General features: G+C 38.2%; 1 protein-coding gene across 1 annotated transcript in view; it reads left to right on the forward strand.

The window, feature by feature from the left end:
• Positions 1-229: 229 nt before the first annotated feature.
• The window catches only part of KIF27 (kinesin family member 27), a 59,071-nt gene continuing 36,814 nt past the window's right edge, over positions 230-22,486 (forward strand). Inside the window, exons 1-7 of the mRNA XM_081804050.1 lie at positions 230-364; positions 3,367-4,325; positions 9,706-9,849; positions 13,521-13,727; positions 18,661-18,830; positions 19,427-19,530; positions 21,445-21,600. Of these exons, the coding sequence (XP_081660176.1) occupies positions 3,414-4,325; positions 9,706-9,849; positions 13,521-13,727; positions 18,661-18,830; positions 19,427-19,530; positions 21,445-21,600 (1,693 nt within the window). The 5' untranslated portion in view covers positions 230-364; positions 3,367-3,413. The remainder of the gene's footprint in view (positions 365-3,366; positions 4,326-9,705; positions 9,850-13,520; positions 13,728-18,660; positions 18,831-19,426; positions 19,531-21,444; positions 21,601-22,486) is intronic.

The raw sequence follows: 22,486 nt of genomic DNA on the forward strand, positions 1-22,486 counted from the left end.
TTTAAAACTATTTTTAAAAAATTGTGGAAACTTCTACACATGAATTTTGTAGTTATGGTTTTAAAAAATTTGTAATATAACTGTATAAGAAAATATAAATTTTGTGTTTTAGCTTTTCTTATATCTTAATTTTCACATGTGCTTTCTTTCTCTAAATTTTTAGCTTCAGTTGTAGAAGGACAAAAGGGTATCATCCCTCGAGCTATCCAAGAAATATTTCAAAACATCTCTGAAAATCCTAGCATTGACTTTAGTATTAAAGTGTCTTATATAGAAGTATATAAGGAAGACCTAAGAGATCTTCTAGAATTGGAAACATCTATAAAGGATCTTCACATCCGAGAAGATGAAAAAGGCAACACAGGTAAAGTAACCTACTTAATTGATAGCCTTCATTAGCAAATATATGTGATTTAATTCAGTTTCTGGATATATTCCAAAGAATCTTTAAAACAGACATCGAAGCAAAATGCATTTGTTTTTACTTTAAAATTGAGTAGCTTTTTGATTGCCAATATCTGTTAAATCACCCAGGTGAAGCATAGTTCAGACAGGTTGGTAAGATGAAGTTAGTAAGTTGTAATTAAAGGTACTTATTTTTTATAATTGCCCCCGCTCTGGGTTCATCTCCAGTGAGACTTTGAAATAGGCTAAATTAGTTTTCGTGGGTTTTTTTTTTTCCCCCAGTTTTCCCCAGAGTGGGGATGGCTTCTTCCTTTGGTGTTTGTCCAGGTTGTTCCAGAATTCTCCTTTCTTCCTCTTTGATTTTGTCCCAGCACATCTATTGTCTCCTCTCTCTCTCTCTCTCTTTTTTTTAAATTTGGACAGTTTATGTGTTTGCTCCTCCATATTGACACTTACCTATCTTTTGTTGTGCTTCTCAAGGTCTGAATTTCTGTGCTAACAACCTGTTAATTTCATTAAATATCCAATTGTTTGGAAATGGGAGAAAGCTAGAATGGGTCAAAATACAAATATTTTGAAGAATAACACTTTCTGGGGCGCCTGGGTGGCTCAATTGTTAAGGGTCTGCCTTCAGCTCAGGTCATGATCCCAGGGTCCTGGGATCGAGCCCCACATTGGGCTCCCTGCTCCATGGAAAGCCTGCTTCTCCTTCTCCCACTCCCCCTGCTTGTGTTCCTGCTCTCACTATCTCTCTCTGTCAAAAAAAAAAAAAATCTTTAAAGAATAACACTTTACGCTTTTCTGATTTAAAGGGTAATATGTTCAGCACAGAACACTTTGAAAACACAGGAAAGTTTAAGGAAGAAAGTTGAAGATCGTCTTTAATCGCAGAACCCAGAAAGAGCAACTTCTGTTTTTGGTGTTTCCTTCCAGATTTCTTTTTCTGTGCACATATAAATCTTTTTTAATATACTTAGAACCCTGCGTATAATATTGCATCTTATTTTTTCACTTAATATTTATATTGTGAGCATTTTCACACACCATTAAATACTTTTCAAACTTATGACTCAGGTCATGTGGTAATTTTTGTCTTCTGAATGTATTATACTTTTTAAAATTAATGTTCCATTATTGGACATTTAAGCTGTTTCTACATTTTCACCATTATTAATAACACTGACTTGGGTGTGTTTCTCTCTTAGAAAAGATACTTAGGTAGAACCCTTTTTGGACATAAAGGAGTCACAGACTCCTTGAGGAAATTTCCTAACAGTTAGGAAAGGAAGATCACTCAGACTGCCTGCAGGGGGCAGTGAAGTTTATGACCTTATTGGCCCTCTCTTGGCAGCCCTGGCATTCCTGGATATTTGGAGAAATTGGTTTTTGTTTTGTTTTTTAGAAAGAAAGCAGACATGGTAGTTTATGGTCTTCGTAGATAGTTCAATATAGTTCATCTTTTCTGGACAGAATTCAGGCCAATGTTTTGAGCTTCTGTATCGTATAAAATGTAATTATTCAATGTTTTTATCTTTGGTTAAGAAGATACAAAAATAACACATGTTTATTATAAAATAGTCAAATGCAGAAGTATACACTATCACTCCTGATAAACTTAACAGCTAATATCAATTCTGCAAAAGTTTTGGAAAGATGCAGCAAATTGTCTTAAGCCAAATTGCCGTATGTCTTATATAATATTCCACTCACAACCAAAGTGTATTTGTTTGACATATTTATTTAGATCCTCTGTGTGAAGCAATGGTTGGTATCCAACCCGGATGCTGCACCATGTATCACTGTGGAAGCTTTTTAAGAAATACTGACTTCTGGGCCCCACTTTTCAGAAATTCTGGTGAATTTGTCTGGATGGGGCCTGGGCCTTGCTACGTTCTCTTTTACAAAGTTTCCAGGTGATTTGCAGCTGGGTGTGAGGACCACAGATAGTGCTAAGCTGTAGCCTAACAGAAGAATTTTATGAAAGTTATCCTTTGACTTACAGTTACATTGTCATATTTTATAATTGCTGCTATTTTAGCATTCCCTGTTTGTAGTGGAGGTACTTTAGAACTTTAAATGTACTAGGTTGTTAAAAAAGGTGTCATGTTGGAAATAATGAAAGCAAAATGATTATTTTTCAGGAAGACAGTGACATAACAGGATCTGAATAAAGAGGAAACATGACCTGTAATTCAAGCACAGAATCAGGAGCTTTACTGCTCTGATTCAAATCCCAAATCCACCTACTGCTTTTTGAAATATGTTTGAATATAAACAAATAATGTGGGCAGTAAGCTTTGGTTTATTTTCAGTTCTTATTCTGCTGTTCTTGAAATAGAAACTTTTTTTTTTTAATTGCCATCACATTTGTTTACCTTGTACTCTGCTATTACGTAGGGCATACCTGTTTTTAAAATGAATAACCAATTTTATTTATACTGAAATTGTCATTTATCATTGGTCATGACCACATAATGCCAAAAACCGTAAACCTAAGGATGGCTTGAATATTAACAAAACTCAAAAGACACTAATTTCTTTTAATTAATCTACTAATTCTTAATTAATTTAATTAATCTATTTTTAAAAATAAGTCTATTAGACTCTACAAGTCAAAATACTGGAATAAAGAGTTTTTCTTCTGTCAGTCATCTTAAAGAATTGAGTAGGACCCCAAAGAAACCACATTGTTTAAAAAATATATATATCTATATTACATCTTTTAGAATGTAAATATCAAAATGAGTGCTGTCTATTAAAATAGTTCCTTTGGGAGATTATCTAAAATTACTTAATGATATTGCTGACATCACTATTGTTTGGAATGCTATTGATTTTTTTCTTTTTAAGAGCTTTTCTTAGCCTGGGCAGTTTAGCAAATATTAACTGTTGTGTGGTTAATGTAACTATACTGGGTTTTGATTAAAATTTGGTTTAAAAACTTGCTGTTGCTGTTTTAAGTGATTGTTGGGGCCAAAGAATGCCAGGTGGAGAGCGCAGATGAGGTGATGAGTCTCCTGGAGATGGGGAATGCAGCCCGGCATACAGGTACCACCCAAATGAACGAGCACTCCAGTAGATCACATGCAATTTTTACAATCAGTATTTGTCAAGTGGAGAAAAACATGGAGGCCGGTGAAGACGGATCGTGGTACTCCCGTCGGCAGATTGTCTCAAAGTTCCACTTTGTGGACTTGGCTGGCTCCGAAAGAGTAACCAAAACAGGAAATACTGGTGAACGGTTCAAAGAATCCATTCAGATCAACAGTGGGCTGCTGGCTTTAGGCAACGTCATCAGCGCTCTTGGGGACCCCCGCCGGAAGAGTTCACATATTCCATATAGGGATGCGAAAATCACCCGGCTCCTGAAAGATTCCCTGGGAGGCAGTGCCAAGACTGTCATGATCACTTGTGTCAGCCCATCCTCCTCAGACTTTGATGAGTCCTTAAATTCCCTCAAATATGCCAACAGAGCCCGCAACATTAGAAACAAGCCCACCTTAAACTTCAGCCCCGAGTCAGACCGCATGGACGAAATGGAATTTGAAATCAAGTTGCTTCGAGAAGCTTTGCAAAGCCAACAGGCTAGCATCAGCCAAACCAGCCAGATCCATCAAGAGGAGACTCCTGATAAAAACAGGATCCATTCTCTTGAGGTGCAAGTAGCTCAGCTACAAGGAGAATGTCTGAGTTACCAGAATTGTGTAGAGGAAGCCTTTACCTTCCTGGTGGACTTAAAGGATGCTGTCAGACTGAACCAGAAGCAGCAACACAAACTGCAGGAGTGGTTGAACATGACTCAGGAGGTGAGGAAGGCGGTTTTCACCTCCTTCCGAGGGAGCCACAGCATTGGCAACCTGGAAGAAGGGCCTCAGCATGTTACGGTTCTCCAGCTGAAGCGAGAGCTGAAGAAATGCCAGGTACGTGGACGCCTTTCGTTAGTGACTTGTTGAAGGACTCCTTTTATTTGGGCAAGGGTCATTTTGGAATTTCAGAAGTTTTTCAGAAGGATTATGTGTAAAATCTCATTTGCCTTTGCTCAGTTTCTTCTTCCCCTTTCCTACTGCTTTGTCCTCTTAAGTCACACCCTTCTCAGCTCCTTCTCCTTTCTCTTTTAATATCTTAACTGGTTATATTTATGAAGCAGAATCTTGCAGACCTGCTCATTAATTTAGAGGATGAAGAGAAACCCAATTTCAGAAACAAAATGAAGTATGTTAGTGAGTCTTTATTCCTCTTTGGGTCAGTGGTTCTTGAAGGGAAAAAAATACTTCATCCCTTGAGTGTGGAATGTTGATTTTTTGAACAAACAAATCATCTTATTTGACAGTACTTAAGGGACATAAGTACATTTATTCATATTATATATATGTATGTTGAGTTTAGAATTATGTTTCTCACTTTCCATTCAAACACAGTATGTGAAGATCTTATGTCACTGGGAAATCATGGAAAACAAGATATATCCAGTTCTCCTTACATGGTAGAGTCTGGTGGGCAAATGGATATTCTGCCAGTTTTTGAAAATAGGAAAACGTATAGTTAAAAACATAGCTTTCTAGTTAGAAATCTTTCCTCAATACCTTTCTATATGTATTAGAAAGAAACCTCTATTACAGCAGTTTTTGAACTTTTTGTTCACAAGTTTACATTTTTAAAATTGAGGTCCCCTAAAGAGCTTTTGCTTATGGGGATTGTATCTATTGATATTTACCACATTAAAATTAAAACACAAAAATTTAAATGATTAACTCGCTCAAAGCTAACAATAATAACCTGATTACATGTTAAATAAAGTACTTTTTTTTTCCATGAAAGATAACTATTTTCCAAAACAAAAGAAGTTTAATAAGAGTGGAACTATTTCACACTTCACATGTGTCTGGCTTAATAGAAGACAGGTGGATTTTCACATCTGCTTCAGCATTCAGTTTGTTGAATATGTTGTTGTAGTTGAAGTACGTGAAGATAATCCAGCTTTATATAGATTTGTAGTTGGAAGGGAGGAATCTTTTCATAGCTTTTTCAGATAATTATGGATGTTCGTCTTTGCTATTACACCAAAACTCAACCAGTAGAGATTTCCTCAAGGTTACTTGCCATGTAGAATTTGAAACTGTCTTTGTTATATTAATATTTATACCTTAAAATTCATTGATCTATATGTTGTACTTTGAATGGATCTTTCATCACATGATTCTGAATTGTCACTTATTGGTCATTTGGAAAATATTTGTTTCCTAAATTATGCAGATCTTCTAAATGTTGACACATATCATTAGACAGTGTCAAATAATTACATTCACTAATCTTACCCACTGATCTTACCAGCAAGGTCTTTAAGTATTGGAAGCTGTCAAACTCATAGCAGAAATGTTTTCCAAAATTCTAATTTTTGCATGAAACTTGAATTTTATCATTTGCAACAAATATTGTTGTTTTCCTTGAAATGATGGTTTTCATTTTTGAGAAAATGTTTGTCACAGTCCCGGGTGTGAGTAACCATAGTTGATCTGTCATATTTTAGAATAAAAATAGCTCCCCATGAAAAATGTGGCTAGTTCAGCTTGCAACTCAGTTGCACAAAATTTTTTCCCTATAGATAACCATCACCCTTCATTACACAGCAGGGCTACCATTGGAATACCTCCCATTTTGTCACATGGAATACTAAAAGTATTCATATGTTGAGATAAATAAATAAAATAATTTTTATTGCTTCATCAAGATATTCTTTTTTCTTTTTTCTTTTTAAAAGATTTTATTTATTTATTTGACAGAGAGAGACACAGCAAGAGAGGGAACAAGTAGGGGGAGTGGGAGAGGGAGAAGCAGGCTTCCCGCCGAGCAGGGAGCCCGATGTGGGACTCGATCCCAGGACCCTGGGATCATGACCTGAGCTGAAGGCAGACGCTTAACCGACTGAGCCACCCAGGAGCCCCTTCTTTTTCTTTTTAAAGAATTTATTTACTTATTTGAGAGCACGAGAGCACAAGCAGGGGGAGAGGCAGAGGGAGAGAGAGAAGCAAGCTCCCCACTGAGCAGGGAGCCCGATGCGGGGCTCGATCCCAGGACCCTGGGATCATGAACCTGAGCTGAAGGCAGCTGCTTAACCGACTGAGCCACCCAGGTGCCCCCATCAAGATATTCTTAAGTGAAACTGGCATTTGTTTGTATTGTGAGTGCGTGGCAGTGAGGAATACAGTGACTCCTAGGACAGTCTGGTGACACTTCCTTTTTTCACGCTAGGAGCCAGCAGTTTTACCCACCCTTATGTACCATCAGTGCAAATGTCAACATGGTAAACAGGGCAAATATTGTCTTAGTATTATTAGGAAAATAGTTTTGATCTCCTGGATACCCTGAAAGGACCTAAGGGATACGCCAAAAGGGTCTTTACTGAAATGCTATGATCACTGCTGTTCTATCTCAGAGCTTCTGATATTTAAATATAAGCATTTAAAGTAATACTTCTAAAATCATGGATTTTTTTAAAAGCAGGAAGTCTGCCCTACCTTCTTCGTAGATAGAGCCAGGCCTGGCCCTTCCTCCTTGGTATAAGAAACTGGCAGAACGGGGAGTATGGTTGATGGGAAGCTTGAACTTTGGGATGCTGTAGGAGTTGGCAGTAGAAAGTGCTTTTCCTTCCTGCTCCCAAGGTGGCTGAAAGTGGAAACTCATAAAACCCCCTGGTTGAGGATGGGGGGTGGATAGTAACTTTTTCTCTCCATCTGTTGGAAACTCTGAATTAAACTTGCTCTAGATGATGGATTCTAGATTAAGACTTCCCAAAGATATTAACAGTCTTGGTGAAAAAGGGTATCATTCATGAGCAGATGGTTTTCGAGGATGCTGGCTAGACTGCAGAAATCCCAAGACTTATCAGGACTTTGAAAGTGCTAGTGTATGTTATTAATCTCAAAGTGAGAGATAGAACGTTCAGTATTTCCAAATTAAAAAAAAAATGGATTCCTTCTTTTTGGTCTGCAGTCTTGCAGGACTAGTAATCTTGGATACCACTAAGTAGCAAATCGAGAAATACAGCTGTCATTCCTCACCCCGTATGTCTCTTTAAAAAGTTGTTTTTTAAACTTTCTTTTCTGTTCTTTTCTGTGAGAGACAGAATAACATAATAGTTAAGAACGTGTATACCAAACCCCCAAGATTCGAATCCCGACTCCTCTGCTTACTCGCTCTGTGACCTTGGGCGAATATTTCACCTCTCTGTGTTTCGGTTTCCCCATCTGTAAAATAGAAACAATACTAACAAGCACCTTGTAGGGTTGCTGTGAAGATTATTAAAGCACTAGTTCCCATAAAGCGCTGAGAGGGATGCCTGGCCAGGAGTAAGGCTCCATAAATGTCAGGTCATTATTATCTCCTCATTTATTTTTCACCTGCCTGGGCCGACATTACATAGCAGCAGCAGCTAAGTGATTGGACTTAGTAGTGGTACGTAGGGCCACATGCCAGGAATTACTGTGAAGGCCACTTGATAAACTCTGTGCAGGGAGATAGCAACTCTGTGCAGGGAGAGGCGTGGATATTCTTTTCGTTCAGCCCTGCTTCCTCGAGCCTATTACACAAGCAGGTAAGTACTTTAAAAAAAAAAACTCCTAATCAAGATGAGATGTGGGCCATCTTGCAGGTAGAATTACTGCCAGACTGTTGCTAGGGAAGTAAGGGTCACTTCGAAGTTACCATGTTCTTCTTTTTAGACACCGTCGGGTAGTGTTGGAATCCTTGGTTTTTGCTATTAGTCAATTATTGGAACACTCCATCCCCTAATAAATACCTCTTAAAGGACTCCATTGCCTTTCTATTCCAAATTTTGAGTACAAGAACAGTATGTGAACATGAGTTTACTCAACAGTTAAACACTTTTAAATAAATAATAAATAACTGTAGTTTATAAAGCATATGTAAAAATAATTGAGTATGCAGTACTGGGAGACAAACTACATTTAAAAAAAAAAATTTATTTTAGAGACGGGGGGGGCAGCAAGGGAGGGAGAAAGAGAATCTCCAGCAGAGTCCCCGCTGAGTGCAGAGCCTGACTCGGGGCTCAGTCTCACAACCCTGAAATCATGACCTGAGCCGAAACCAAGAGCCAGATGTTCAACCGACTGAGCCACCCAGGCGCCCAAGACAATTACACTTTAAGCTCAAATGCACAATTAATTTTACCATAAGAGGATATTAGCCAATGAGAATTAGTTATATCTTATTTTATGAAAGAAGTCACATAGGTCCTATAAACATATAGAGTCATAAGGACCATCAGGGTCATCTGTCCTTTCCTTATTTGATCATTTGAGGATCCCAAGTGGAGAAAAGAAGGGCCTTGCCCTAAGTGCTACTATGAGGCTGTGACAAAATCAAGGCAGGCCTCAATCTGTGGGTTCTCAGTGCTGGGGCCCATCTACCCCCATGCCTTTGCCTGAGAAGTCACATACATACTCTTTCTGTGAATTAAATCTTATGTAAAGTGAACACTGGTTTTTGCAAATCAGCTACTTGTTCTTTTCCTGTAGATTAGTAGAAAGAGCATGAGCTTTAGATCCAGATAGGCCCTGGGGGTAGAAGATCAGGAGTTGGGTTTATCCACTGTGTCATCTTGGGGAGAGGTTTTAATCTCTTAGTTTCTTCATGAAAAAGGAACCCTGTCTATTCAGCGAGATATTTTTAAAATGTCAAGTCACTATCTAGCATAGAATAGACTCTTGACAAATGTTAAATTTCTTTCTGTTTATTTAATTTAAAAATTGTTTTAAAGTATTATTTGTATATCCCAAGTTTATTTGAAAACAGGCATAATTCACTAGAAATTAAGAAAACTCTTTGTTTAACCATATTTTTAGACATCTTCAAAATATCTCTTCATAGTGAAAGTGCATAAAATTAGCAAATATTTTTATTTGGAAATCCAAATGCATTCTTAACTCTGTAGGTCAGTTTGGAAAATGTGACCTCTGATTTTTAAAAACCCACATTAAAAATCTCATGGCAGTTCTAGCAAACTTGTAAAAAATCTTACTGAGTGTACTCTAGAAACTGAGTAACTTTTTTGTTTTAAAATAAAACCAGGAAAAATTTTCTATGTAGTAATTAATTCTTAGGTTGTAGCCATGATAGGTCCTCGACATTAGAGAACAGAAAAAAGTTGAAAGTGAATGGGATAAGAAAAATTTCAAGAGACATCATCAAACCATCAATAAATCCCAGTTTTCGTGGTATTTTCTGGGCTCTCTTGAGTATTTTCCATGATGAATCTCTTGTGCTTTCTTTCCCTCCTCCCAGTGTGCGCTGGCTGCTGATGAAGTTGTATTTAATCAGAGAGAACTGGAGGTGAGGGAGCTAAAGAATCAAGTGCAAATGATGGTCCAGGAAAACAAAGGCCACGTGGTATCTTTGAAAGAAGCACAGAAAGTGAATAGATTGCAGGTAGAGTTTCTTAACGTATCTAGTGCTGTAGATTTAGTTGAAATAGTACTTCACTAAACAGTAGCATTTTATTTTATTTATTTATTTATTTATTTATTTATTTATTTATTTATTTTTAAAGATTTTACTTATTTGACAGAGAGACACAGCCAGAGAGGGAACACAAGCAGGGGGAGTGGGAGAGGGAGAAGCAGGCTTCCTGCGGAGCAGGGAGCCCGATGCAGGGCTCCATCCCAGGACCCTGGGATCGTGACCTGAGCCAAAGGCAGACGCTTAACCATCTGAGCCACCCAGGCGCCCCTCTAGAATAATTTCAAAACATAAAACATATACAAAACAGAAGGTACTGTGCAGTGATGGATCGCAAAGAGAACAGCTGGGTAACCACCACCAGGTCAAGAAATAGTAAACTTTTGAGGCATCTAGGTGGCTTGGTCTATTGAGTGTCTGGCTTCTGATTTTGGCTGGGATTGTGATCTTGGGCTTGTGGGATCTAGTCCCGTGTAGGGCTCCGTGCTCGGCTCCGTGCTCAGTGGGGAGTTTGCTGAGATTCTCTCTCTCCCTCTCTGTAAAATAAATACTATATGATTTCATTCATAGGTGGAATTTAGGAAACAAAACAAATGAGCATAGGGGGAAAAAAGAATGAGAGATACAAACCAAGAAACAGACTTTTAACTATAGAAAACAAACTGATGGTTACCAGAGAGGAGGGGCCTGGGAGGATGGGTTAGACAGGTGGTGGGGACTAACTTGCTGGGATGAGCACCGGGTGTTGTATGAAAGTGTTGAATCGGGGCGCCTGGGTGGCTCAGTCAGTTGAGCGGCTGCCTTTGGCTCAGGTCATGATCCCAGGGTCCTGGGATCGAGCCCCGCGTCGAGCTCCCTGCTCAGTGGAGAGTCTCTTCTCCCTCTCTCTCTGCCTACTTGTGCTCTCTCTCTCTCTGTCAAATAAATAAATAAAATCTTTAAAAAAAAAAAAGTGTTGAATCACTATATTGTATACCTGAAACTAATATTACACTGTATGTTAACTAACTGGAATTTAAATAAAAACTTAAAAATAATTAAAAAAAAAAAGAAATAGTAAACTGTCGGCCCCTCAAAAGTCCTTTGTTCGTCCGGCTCAGAGAGAATCACTTTCCTTACTTCATAGTAATGCTTTCCCTACTTTGCTTTGTGGTTTTACTATGTATCCCTGAACACTACAGTTTACATTTTGGATTTTTGTAAATGTAATCATTCAGTATATATATTCTTTAGTATCTAGTTGCTTTTATTGAATGTTTTTTTGTTCTAATTCATCCACAACGTAACTGTAGTTTGTTACAGTTTATAGCTATATAGGATTTCATTGTGTGAATATATTGCAATTAATTTTTCTATTCTACTGTTGATGGACTTTTTTGGTGATGGACATTTTCTTTTTTTTTTTTTTTTTAAAGATTTTATTTACTTGAGAGTGAGAGAGAGAGAGCACACGCATGAGTGGGGGGAGAGGCCAAGGAGAGGGAGAGAGAATCTTAGGCCGACTCTGCACTGAGTGCAGAGCCTAAGGTGCGGCTGGATCTCACGACCCTGAGATCATGACCTGAGCTGTAATCAAGAGTTGGACGCTTAACCAACGAAACTACCCAGGCTCCCCTTCACATCTATATTTTTACTTATTCTTGGGGTCTTTTTGTTATACCAGTAATTTGGAGGGATGTTACAATCTCCTGCTATGATTTTGGATTTGTCTTCCTTATTCTCCATGAAGTAGTGACAATTTTTGCATTATACATATTGAAGCTGTGTTATTAAGTACATAGAAATGCATGATTGTTACAGCATCCTGGTGAATTCACCTTTTTAATATTTCTTCTAATGGTTTTTGCCTTAAAGTCTATTTGGGTATTCACATAGCCCTACCAGCTTTCTTTTGGTTAATATTACATGGTGTCTCTTTCTCCAATTTTTGTGTGTCTATTTTAGTTGTGTTTCTTGGTAAGCAGCAAGTTAGATAATTTTATAATCCTCTCTGATGAATTATAATCTTTTAATTGGATTACTTAGTTTATTTAGGAATGTAATATAATTACTCTTATATTTTGGTTATAATCCCACCGTTGTCCTTTTACTTATCCTGCTCTATGTTCTTTTTCTCTCTTTTCTTATCTTCTTTAGGATTAATTGTGTATTTTTAATTTTTCAATTTTTACTTCGTTAGCTTAGGTATTATACTTTTACTCTTTATGGTTTTGGTGATTATCCTGGAGAGTATACCATACACTCTTGATTTAATAAAGTCTAATATTATTGGTATTTTTACCCTTTCCCAGACAGTATAAAGACTCCAATATATGCCATTGGCATATATTTTAATTATCTGGATACGTGAATTTTTAATAAGGTTGCCTTTTTATTTTTTTGTTTGTTTGTTTTTTTGTTTTTTTTTGTTTTTAAAGATTTTATTTATTTTATTTTATTTTTTTAAAAGATTTTATTTATTTATTTGACAGAGAGAATGAGAGAGAGAGCACATGAGAGGGGGGAGGGTCAGAGGGAGAAGCAGACTCCCTGCCGATCAGGGAGCCCGATGCGGGACTCGATCCAGGGACTCCAGGATCATGACCTGAGCCGAAGGCAGTCGCTTAACCAACTGAGCCACCCAGGCGCCCTAAAGATTTTATTTATTTGAGAGAGAGAGAGAATGAGAGAGAGAGCATGAGAGGGGGGAGGGTTAGAGGGAGAAGCAGACGCCCTGCTGAGCAGGGAGCCTGATGCGGGACTCCATCCTGGGACTCCAGGATCACGACCTGAGCCGAAGGCAGTCGCTTAACCAACTGAGCCACCCAGGCACCCAAGGTTGCCTTTTTATAGCTTAGCATTAGCATGATGAAACTTTAGGGTTTTTTTATTCCTATTTAAACATTGTAGTACATGTGAAGTATTAAGATGAATGACAATTTCTTGTTTACATAATTTTGTGCTGATAAAACAAAGATTGATGTTAGAGCTTGCTGGATTGGATATACTTGAAAAACTTTCTTTAGAGGATACATAAAAAGCTAAGCCACAGGCGTGCGCGCACACACACACACACACACTCACACACACACACACACACACCCACCCACTGACTCCTGATACACAATTTGTTCAGCTTTTGATTTCCAAGTTCCTCTTTCTCCCAGGACTATCAGTTACCTATCTTTTATCTCTTTGTGCTTTGGCTTTCTTTGCACTGAGGAAAGGCTCTCACTTCACTGTACCTGTGACCAGCTCATCTCCTTTGGTGCCACCTCTGCCATTTGCAATTCATTCTCCACTTTGCAACTTTCTTCTCTCTTGTTACTGCTTGGATTTCCCTCAGAAAGGCCAACCATTTATAAAGATCAACGAATCAGAGTGCTTCAGGATGGCAAACCAGCCAATCACAGTGTGCGGGACATTTTCTTTGAATATTTAACTCTTCAGGCTCTGTTTATTGTTGCTTCCTTTTCAAAAGTTTTTACCCTTCAGAGTGATCCTAGATGCTGGTGAACATCAGAAGACTAATCTGTGGAGAAATGAGGTTTTACGGTACTGTTAAGGTAGTTGTGGTTTGGGGCAATGTACAATTTATCTTTAACCATTACACACATATGGAGGTTCTCTATTTTAAAAATGTTCATCTCTCTTCTACAAAGAATGAAAAAATAATAGAACAACAACTTCTTGTGGATCAACTGAGCGAGGAACTATCAAAACTTAACCTGTCAATGACCTCTTCAGCTACGGAACCTTGTGGAGATGGGCCAGATGCCAGGACAGCCACAAAGAGGCCGTGTACTGTACCATTTGATACTCGTCTGGGGCATTATATTTATATCCCAGCCAGACCCGGTTCCAGGAAGGTAATGTCGAAACACTGATCTCTTTCTGATTTTGGGATTTAAAAAATATTCTGTATAATATCACAGTGTATTTGTATGGTCTCAGCAGGGTTTTTTTCTGTTTGATTTCATGGACTTTTATGCATATTCTTTCTTTTTCCATCATGCTTCTTTTAAATAATAAATTAATAAATAGGAGAATGTATAGTTATATTTGGAAGGAATAGTTGAAGATGATGTCTGTATTCACCGAGGAGAAAAAGCTATCCTTTGCCATCATATTTTCAAACGTGCTTTAGTCTGATATCTTGCATGAATTTTTTTCTTTCTTTAACCACAACAAGGTTGAGAGGAGATTGGAGGGTATTTATTTTGATTTATTTGGCCTGTTTTATTATTTTCAAAATGATATTTATCTATTACTCGATATGCCAAGCTGACATAATCAAGACTATGAAGATCAATACGAAGTTTCATTTTAATTTTTGTTGATAAATATGTGTGTGGGTGGTAAATACATGCACACAGATTTTTCTTGAAAAACAAGGAATCTCAGGACGCCTGGGTGGCTGGGTTGGTTAAGTGTCTGCCTTCAGCTCAGGTCATGATCCTGGGGTCCTGGGATCGAGTCCCACATTGGGCTCCCTGCTCAGTGGGGAGTCTGCTTCTCCCTCTGCCACTCCCCCTGTTTGTGCTCTCTCTCTGACAAATAAATAAATAAATAAAATCTTTAAAAAAGAAAAAGAAAAGCAAGGTATCTCTATTGGAATGGAAATCTCTAATGGAAAAGACTAAGTAGCAGATTCATGAATTTTGGTTTCGATTTATTAATTTTATGAAGGGAAATGAGTTGTTTGAGGTCTCTATGATGGTTACAGTTAAAAGGATGAGCAATAGGAGAGGGGTCCGAGGCTGCGCCGTGTGGCAGGCTTGGGTGTGAACACCAGCTCTGTGCATAGGCCTATACGTATGCCTAAACCCGTGTGGGCTCCAGGGTCCCTATCTGTCAGACTGGGGGAGACATTGTCGGGGGTGTGGAGGATTTACGTGAGATAAGGAATCTGAAACTGCCTGGCACACCGCGTCTCCGGCACATGCGCGTGGGGTGCCTCTACTGTGTGCCAGGCTCAGTGCCTCAGAGCGAGTAACACAGATGCTCCCTTACCCGTGTGGCTTTCAGTCCTAAGCGGTTGGGTTTTAACATTTAAATCACTGTTATTATCAATCTCAGCTTTACTTTGTAGAGTTATTGACATGTTCCTTATGGTTGAATACATGGTAAATTTTCATGGAACATGACAAAAGGGTTCAAATTTGATAACTCTTAATTCAACTTTATGATTATATATCTTCTATATTTAATTTATTTACTGTTGGCTCGTAATGTGAAAGAATTTTCTGTTTCTTCTATTCTTTCTTTTTTTAAAAATAACATCTGGGGTTTTTTTTCCCCACTGATTACAAAAGTCATACATATTTATACTTTCAGTATAAAGTCTCTCTTTTTCTTTTTTACTAGACATTCACACACAAACATACACTCTTTGAGGAGATAGAGCTCTGTGGGCTCTTGAAAAAGGTTAGGCCCTTAGGGGTTCTTACCTCTAGCTGTTTGATTAGGCTTGAAACAGACATGACTGGAATAACGACTTTTGTGGTTATTGTTTCAGATAAGCAAATCCTTTGTTTTGTTTTGTTTTTAAAATGTTCCTTCTACCCCAAAAGAGCCCTGCTAGCCAGTAAAAGGAGAGGAAAGGAGGAAGATGTAAAAGTCATAGAATCAGCAGTTTTGAGGGTTCTCTTGCTCCTACCATGTGTCCAGGAATCCAGGCCACCTCTCTTGTTTGGACTGGTTGCTGCAGCAGATGTGAGAAGGCAGGCTTGCATGGGAAGACACGTTGTATGGCCAGCCTTGTCCTGCTCACTGTTCATTGTTCTAAGAGTGAGGCGAGGGTTTCGTACTGAATACCGTACCTAACCAAATTACACCAAAGAGGACATCTGAAATGCCATTTCATTTTCTCCCTGGAGTTTTGCCTCCTTGGCAGAGGTCTAGCTGATATTTTCTAGCTCTGCTAATTTCTTTTAGAGTTCATTAGCTCTAATATTTTCTTGAAGTGCAAATAGTCTGCATTTCTTATGAGGAAATATTTCTGTTCTTTTCTTCATTGGAAATATTTCTTTTTTTTTTAGGAAATATTTCTTATATGCTTGTTTATACATATTGGAGGGAAAGAGCAAAAAGCTCTTATTTAATTTTAAAAGTATTATTTGTTATATTTATGCATGTACTTTCATTACTGGCTTTTCTCAATATATCATGAACATTTGACAGTCACTAAATATTTTATAACATCATGATTTTTAATAGCTGAATATTTATCCTGGGGGCATACAATTGTGTACTTTTTCCTGTTGTTACACATTTGTTTTCAACTATCTCTTAACCTGAAAAGTTAAACACCAAAATGGAATTATAGGACATATCTACTTATGCAGAATTCCTAAAGAAATTGCCCCTCACAACTAAATAGTATACAGGTAAATAAAAGAAAAAGTTTCCACATTATTTATCAAATTAATAGGAAAAAAGAGAAAAAAAACCCTCTGTCTCAGTAGATATCAAAAACTCATCTTATGAAATGTAAAACTGAATCTTGATTTAAATTTATATAAAAAGGTATAACAGGTTTCTACTTTCTTAACATGGTAAATATGATATACTTGAAGCCAAGAGCCAGTATTATACATACTAAGGGCACTTTGGAAAGAAAAAAATTACAAAGGTGGTCCCAGTCAATGCTTAGGTATAATATAATATCAAAATGCTGATGAAAATCTGCCATGTTTCATTGATTGTAAGACTCACATTTTTTGTCACATTTTATCATCTTTGATGGCAGGGTATGTTTTATAATTGATGGCATGTCACAGTTTGACAGCTTTTTTTCTTGATGGAATAAAAATAATGGTGTGTCTTACAGTTGATAGCATTTCAGATTTGATGAAATTTGATATAAAAACAGAAATAAAAGCAATAGGTAACTAATGCACTTTTTTTTAAAGATTTTATTTATTTATTTGTCAGAGAGAGAGAGAGAAAGAGAGCACAAGTGGGGGGAGCGGCAAGCAGAGGGAAAAGCAGGGAGCCTGACCTGGGGATCGATCCCAGGACCCTGGGATCATGACCTGAGCTGAAGGCAGACACTTAACCAGTCGACTGAGCCACCCAGGCATCCCTAATACCACTTTCAGTACTTCACATAATTGTATGCTAAGAAAACCAACCAAAGTACTCTTTTTTTTTTTTTTTTAAAGATTTTATTTATGTATTTGACAGAGAGACACAGCGAGAGAGGGAACACAAGCCAGGGGAGTGGGAAAGGGAGAAGCAGGCCTCCTGCCGAGCAGGGAGCCCGACGCGGGATCGATCCCAGGACCCTGGGATCATGACCTGAGCCGAAGGCAGACACTTAATGACCGAGCCACCCAGGCGCCCCTAGATAAATACTTCTTTTTTTTTTTTTTAAAGATTTTATTTATGTATTTGAGAGAGAGAATGAGATGGAGAGAGAGCATGAGAGGGGGGAGGGTCAGAGGGAGAAGCAGACTATCTGCTGAGCAGGGAGCCCGATGCAGGACTCGATTCCAGGACTCCAGGATCATGACCTGAGCCGAAGGCAGTCGCTTAACCAACTGAGCCACCCAGGTGCCCTAGATAAATACTTCTTGAGTTGGTTCTTCTGTAAGTAATTCCCCTCCTCACTCCCTCATACCCCAGGATAGGGAGTCCGCCTAGAAAACTTTACTCTGCCTCCATCGTGGTACCGATATGACAGATGGTCTTACTAGGTGGCCAACTGTGGAGCCATGAAAATCAGATATCAAGGAATCTTTAGTATCAGGCAGGCTTTTCTGGGAGGGATTATGTGAGAGACCTACATCACTTGAATCTTGTCACCCCATGTGTTATACATATTCCACTATATGTTAAAATTTTAATAGCTTGTAATGATTTCTAGTAATAAATTGAATGCTTCCTCTAATATTTTATTTACCTTTTTTGAGAAAAAACTCTGGTTACAAAGAGGTGGTGAAAAAGGAAATATTTGGTAACTAAAACTAGAATAAATGTATAAAGGCAGTTTCTAATTTTTGTTGTTGTTTTCCAAGGTCATTTTTTAAGAAGATTTATTTTTTATTATTTTAGAGAGAGAGCACATGAGCAAGCATGGGTTAGGGGCAGAGGAAGAGGGAGAGAAAGAATCTCCAGCAGACTCCCCGCTGAGTGCAGAGGGGCTCGGTCCCACGACTCTGAGATCATGACCTGAGCCAAAATCAAGAGTCAGATGCTTAACTGACTGCACCACCCACACGCCCCCCCAAGGTCATTTTTTGAGAGCTTAAGGTGCATTGCCAATAGAAGCACATTATAATGTAGAAAGTTCCCAGGCTAGCCCATGAAAATCTATTTATCCATGATACATATTAACTATGTCACTTAGAGCATTAAGTCAGCTATCCCTAACCACCACCGGGAAAGCGTGAGTAAATCCATTTGGATTTCCTGCAGGGTAGTACACAACGTGTCATTGCCTCTTGTCACACCGTGTGCGGGTTTCACATTGGCTGGGGCATGCCTGTGCTATGTTTAAGAGCTGTGATCTTCTCACTCCTGCCTCTCTTTGGTTTCATTTTTGAATAGTATTTTCTATGAAGGCATCATTGAAGATAGAGAACTTTCTAGAAGGAGTAAGAGCTGTGTAGATTCTAAAAGATGTATGTGTCCATGGGGCACCACGGCATTGTGAAATTTATTTTGACTTTTGCATATTTTCAGTAATTGGCTGTTTTAAGTGTAACTATCTAAATGTCTCTTTAAAGACATTTTGAGTAATAGGATAAAAATAAATGTTAAAAAAATCACTTTTTTTGTTGGGTGGTCACTTGTAAGGTCTACACAAGTCCTTCTGTGTACTCTCTGGATCGAGTAGTTGCTGGATTTCGAACACGAAGTCAGATGCTGCTGGGTCACATAGAAGAACAAGATGAAGTCCTCCACTGCCAATTTTCTGACAACAGTGATGACGAAGAATCTGAAGGCCAAGAGAAATCTGAAATTAGGTATGTTAAATATTGACTGATTTAATAAACATGTGATACAATAAACATATATAGACATAGGTCTTTTTTTCATTAACATGTATCCTTACCATTTAATATAAGAGTAAGTAGTTTTTGCTAAATGCACTGTCTGCTAATGTGTTATGAAAAAAAAATCGAACAAAGTTATCATTCTTAAAATTGAAAAATAATATTACATTTAGGGCTTTTATAGTTGTTGGATTTTAATTTTCAGAGAGAGTGTTTTTGGATTTCTTGATTTTGCTGCCACAGTGGGCAACAAACAAATTTTCCACTGAGTTCATCTTGGGGGAGATACCCTTTTATTTTGAGGAATATTAGTAAAATTCTGTTTATATAATTAATAATTTGGGTTTTTTTAATTGAATTTAATTTTATTATGTTATGTTAGTCACCATACAATACATCATTAGTTTTTGATGTAGTGATCCATGGATTCATTGTTTTCGTATAACACCCAGTGCTCCATGCAGTAATTTTTTTAAAATTACTGTCCGTTTTGGGGAACTAATTTGAGGGCAGAGGAGAAAATGCTAACAGACAAGTTACCTTTGATCCTGATGTTTTTTTTTTAGATCTAGAAGTCGCTCATGGATTCAAAAGCCAGGCTCTGTTTGTTCTCTTGTTGAATTGAATGATATTCAGGATCAAACACAAAAGTCAAGTTTGGGGAATGAAGGTACACAGATTTTCTCAAGTAATTTAGATTTAATGTTTATGACACTTCTCTTTTTCTTTAGTCAATAATTTAAGAAGCATCTAGGAATTCTCGAAGATGGGAACTTGGTAGGAGTGCTTTCCTGGTTGATAGAACTTCCTTTATGTTCTCTGTTCTACCTCTAATTTTTCACTCTCACTTTTTTTGTTTTTTGTTTTTTTTTAGATTTTATTTATTTATTTGTCAGAGAGTGAGAAAGCAAAAGCAGGGGGAGTGGCTGGCGGAGGGAGAAGGAGAAGCAGACTCCCTGCTGAACAGGGAGCCTGATGCGGGGCTTGATCCCAGGACCCTGGGATCATGACCTGAGCCGAAGGCAGACGCTTAACCGACTGAGCCACCCAGGTGTCCTTCACTCTCTACTCCTTAATAAAAAAATTTTCCCAACAATCAGTCCTGGCTAGAGTTATAGGCTAAATGTCTCAGAGTGGGGATCTTGTAGCCAGACTTGAGTTGATATTTACATTGTACTCTTGACTACTTTAAAATACATTTTAATTAATTTACTAGGGACGCCTGGGTGGCTCAGTCAGTTAAGCATCTGACTTCAGCTCAGGTCATGATCCCAGGGTCCTGGGATCGATCCCGCGTTGGGCTCCCTGCTCAGCAGGGAGTCTGCTTCTCCCTCACCTCTGCCCCTCCTCCCTGTTTGTGTGCTCTTGCTCTCTCTCAAATAAATAAATAAAATCTTTTTTTAAAAAAAGTAATTTACGAGGTGTCTACTGCTTCAAGGGCGCACCTGCCTACCAGTAGTGATGCATGCCACATTAGAGCCAAATTAGTCTGCTGAGTGCTCATAATGTTCTAGTGTACAACGGATGAGAATTTTTATCATCAAAAAACAGCATCAAAATGTTTGTGTTGCCAAAACTATGGTGATTTTTAACTCATTTCTCTTGGCCTATGAGTGGTCAAAACATAAAAAGAAAGAGCATAGGGAATATCAATCACATGATAGATAAGTCCTACACTATGAAAATAGAGAGTATCTTATCTTTTAGAGAGCCTATGCATGTAATATTAACAAAAATTGACTATACCACAAATAAAACACATTTTAAAATGTATAAATAGTGCCTACTCAAGTAGCCATCCTTGAACTGTTTGGTACTGGTCTACAACCAGGTAAGAAACTTATGCCAGGGACGCCTGGGTGGCTCAGTCGGTTAAGCGGCTGCCTTCGGCTCGGGTCATGATCCCGGGATCCTGGGATCGAGTTCCGCATCAGGCTCCTTGCTCAGCGGGGAGCCTGCTTCTCCCTCTGCCTGCAGCTCCCCCTACTTATACTCTCGCTCACTCTCTCTCGCCCACACTCTCTCTCTCTAACAAATAAATAAATAAAATCTTTAAAAAAAAAAAAAGAAACTTATGCCAGAATGTAACTCTGTACGCTAACCTCTTCACTGAGGAAGTCTTGCTGTGAAAAAAAACCAAAAAGTTAGCTGAATTAAAACAGTGATATAGTTGACTTACATTCCAATCGCCAGCAGTGCTGGACTACACTTTGAGTAGTCTGCTATAGACCACATTCTCGGATTACAATAAACATAGAAGTTAATGGGAAAAAATTTCAACCCTCTACCCACCCTGGAGATTTTATACCTTTTTAAAAAATAACTCAGGTTAAAGAAACACTCAAATCACATATCTAAGGGCAGTGAAATACTATGTATCAGAACCTACAGGATATGACTAAAGCTCACCATAAGCTAGAAAATTAAAGTCCCAATTGCCATGTATTTTTTCCTTTCTGTTTGCCTCTTCCTCTGCTACCTCTAGACTGTTTCTCTGTCTGCTTCTCTTATTTAACTTCACCGCTGTTGAATACTTTATAAACAGGTAGTTTCATTTCTCAGTTTTGCTTCTTTTTCTTTAAAGATTTAAAGATTGAATGTCTCCAGGAGAGTCAAGATATAAATTTGCAAAAATTAAGGAATTCAGAACTCATACTTACTGAAGCTAAACAAAAGATGAGAGAACTTACAATTAACATCAAGATGAAGGAAGATCTAATTAAAGAATTAATAAAAACAGGTAATACTGTCCTGTGAACCAGCTTATATGAGAAAGAAAAGCTTCTAAAATGGCTTCTGATGTTGTAACATTTATTTTAGCTTTTGACACTGAGCTCTGTCCACTGTAGTTTGGAAATTGGTATAACAAGGTGTGTTTCACAGCCAATAGGTGGAGGTTAGTTATCAGAAGAACTTTGTTACATTGGGATTTCATCTATGAATGGTTCTGCCACTGTGAACCCTGTGTTGTGCTGAAAGTCTAGGGGCACTTTTATGCCACTTTTTAAGAAACATTACACTAGCTATCTGGGAATAGGTCAGATATTTTTCTAACTCATTTTAATATTATTAGTTCTCATTCTTTTGGATAGTTTGTTTTCAACATTAATAAACTTTATATCTCAAATGTAGATCCTTTTTATTTCTCTAAAGATGTAAGGATTTATCCTTGAGAGCTACTCTCTTAGTGAGCCGAGCTTTTAGCTCTTCCCCTTAGTTTCAAATTCTGCCTGGTTGGGCGTATACACCACATCCTCTCCTCACCCTTAGCTACATTATTAGGCTTGTCTTGAGAAGCATGTCTCAGGCTTTTGGGGGTTTTGCCCCTTACAGACTCAAAGTGTGAGCTTTGACTACTTTGAAATTCAGTAAGGAATTGAAGGGATAATAGACCATAGCATTTCTTATTCTCACCTCCAGTGAAACATGGGTCACATTTAAGGGAACTGAAGGAAATACTACCTTCTTTTTCTTTAAGCCCAAGGCTATAATCACGCTCAGATTACATGAATGATGGTGGCTCCCAGCTCCTCTGCCAGCGAGGGGCACTCTGCCTTCCCGCTTCCTTCCTCTTTCTGGCAAGCTTGCTTTCTGGCTGGCTGTCCTCTTTTCTCACCCTCCTCTCC

Source organism: Leptonychotes weddellii, chromosome 14 (genome assembly GCF_054177405.1).
Source record: "Leptonychotes weddellii isolate Sample4059 chromosome 14, ASM5417740v2, whole genome shotgun sequence".
Classification (NCBI taxonomy): Eukaryota; Metazoa; Chordata; class Mammalia; order Carnivora; family Phocidae; genus Leptonychotes; species Leptonychotes weddellii.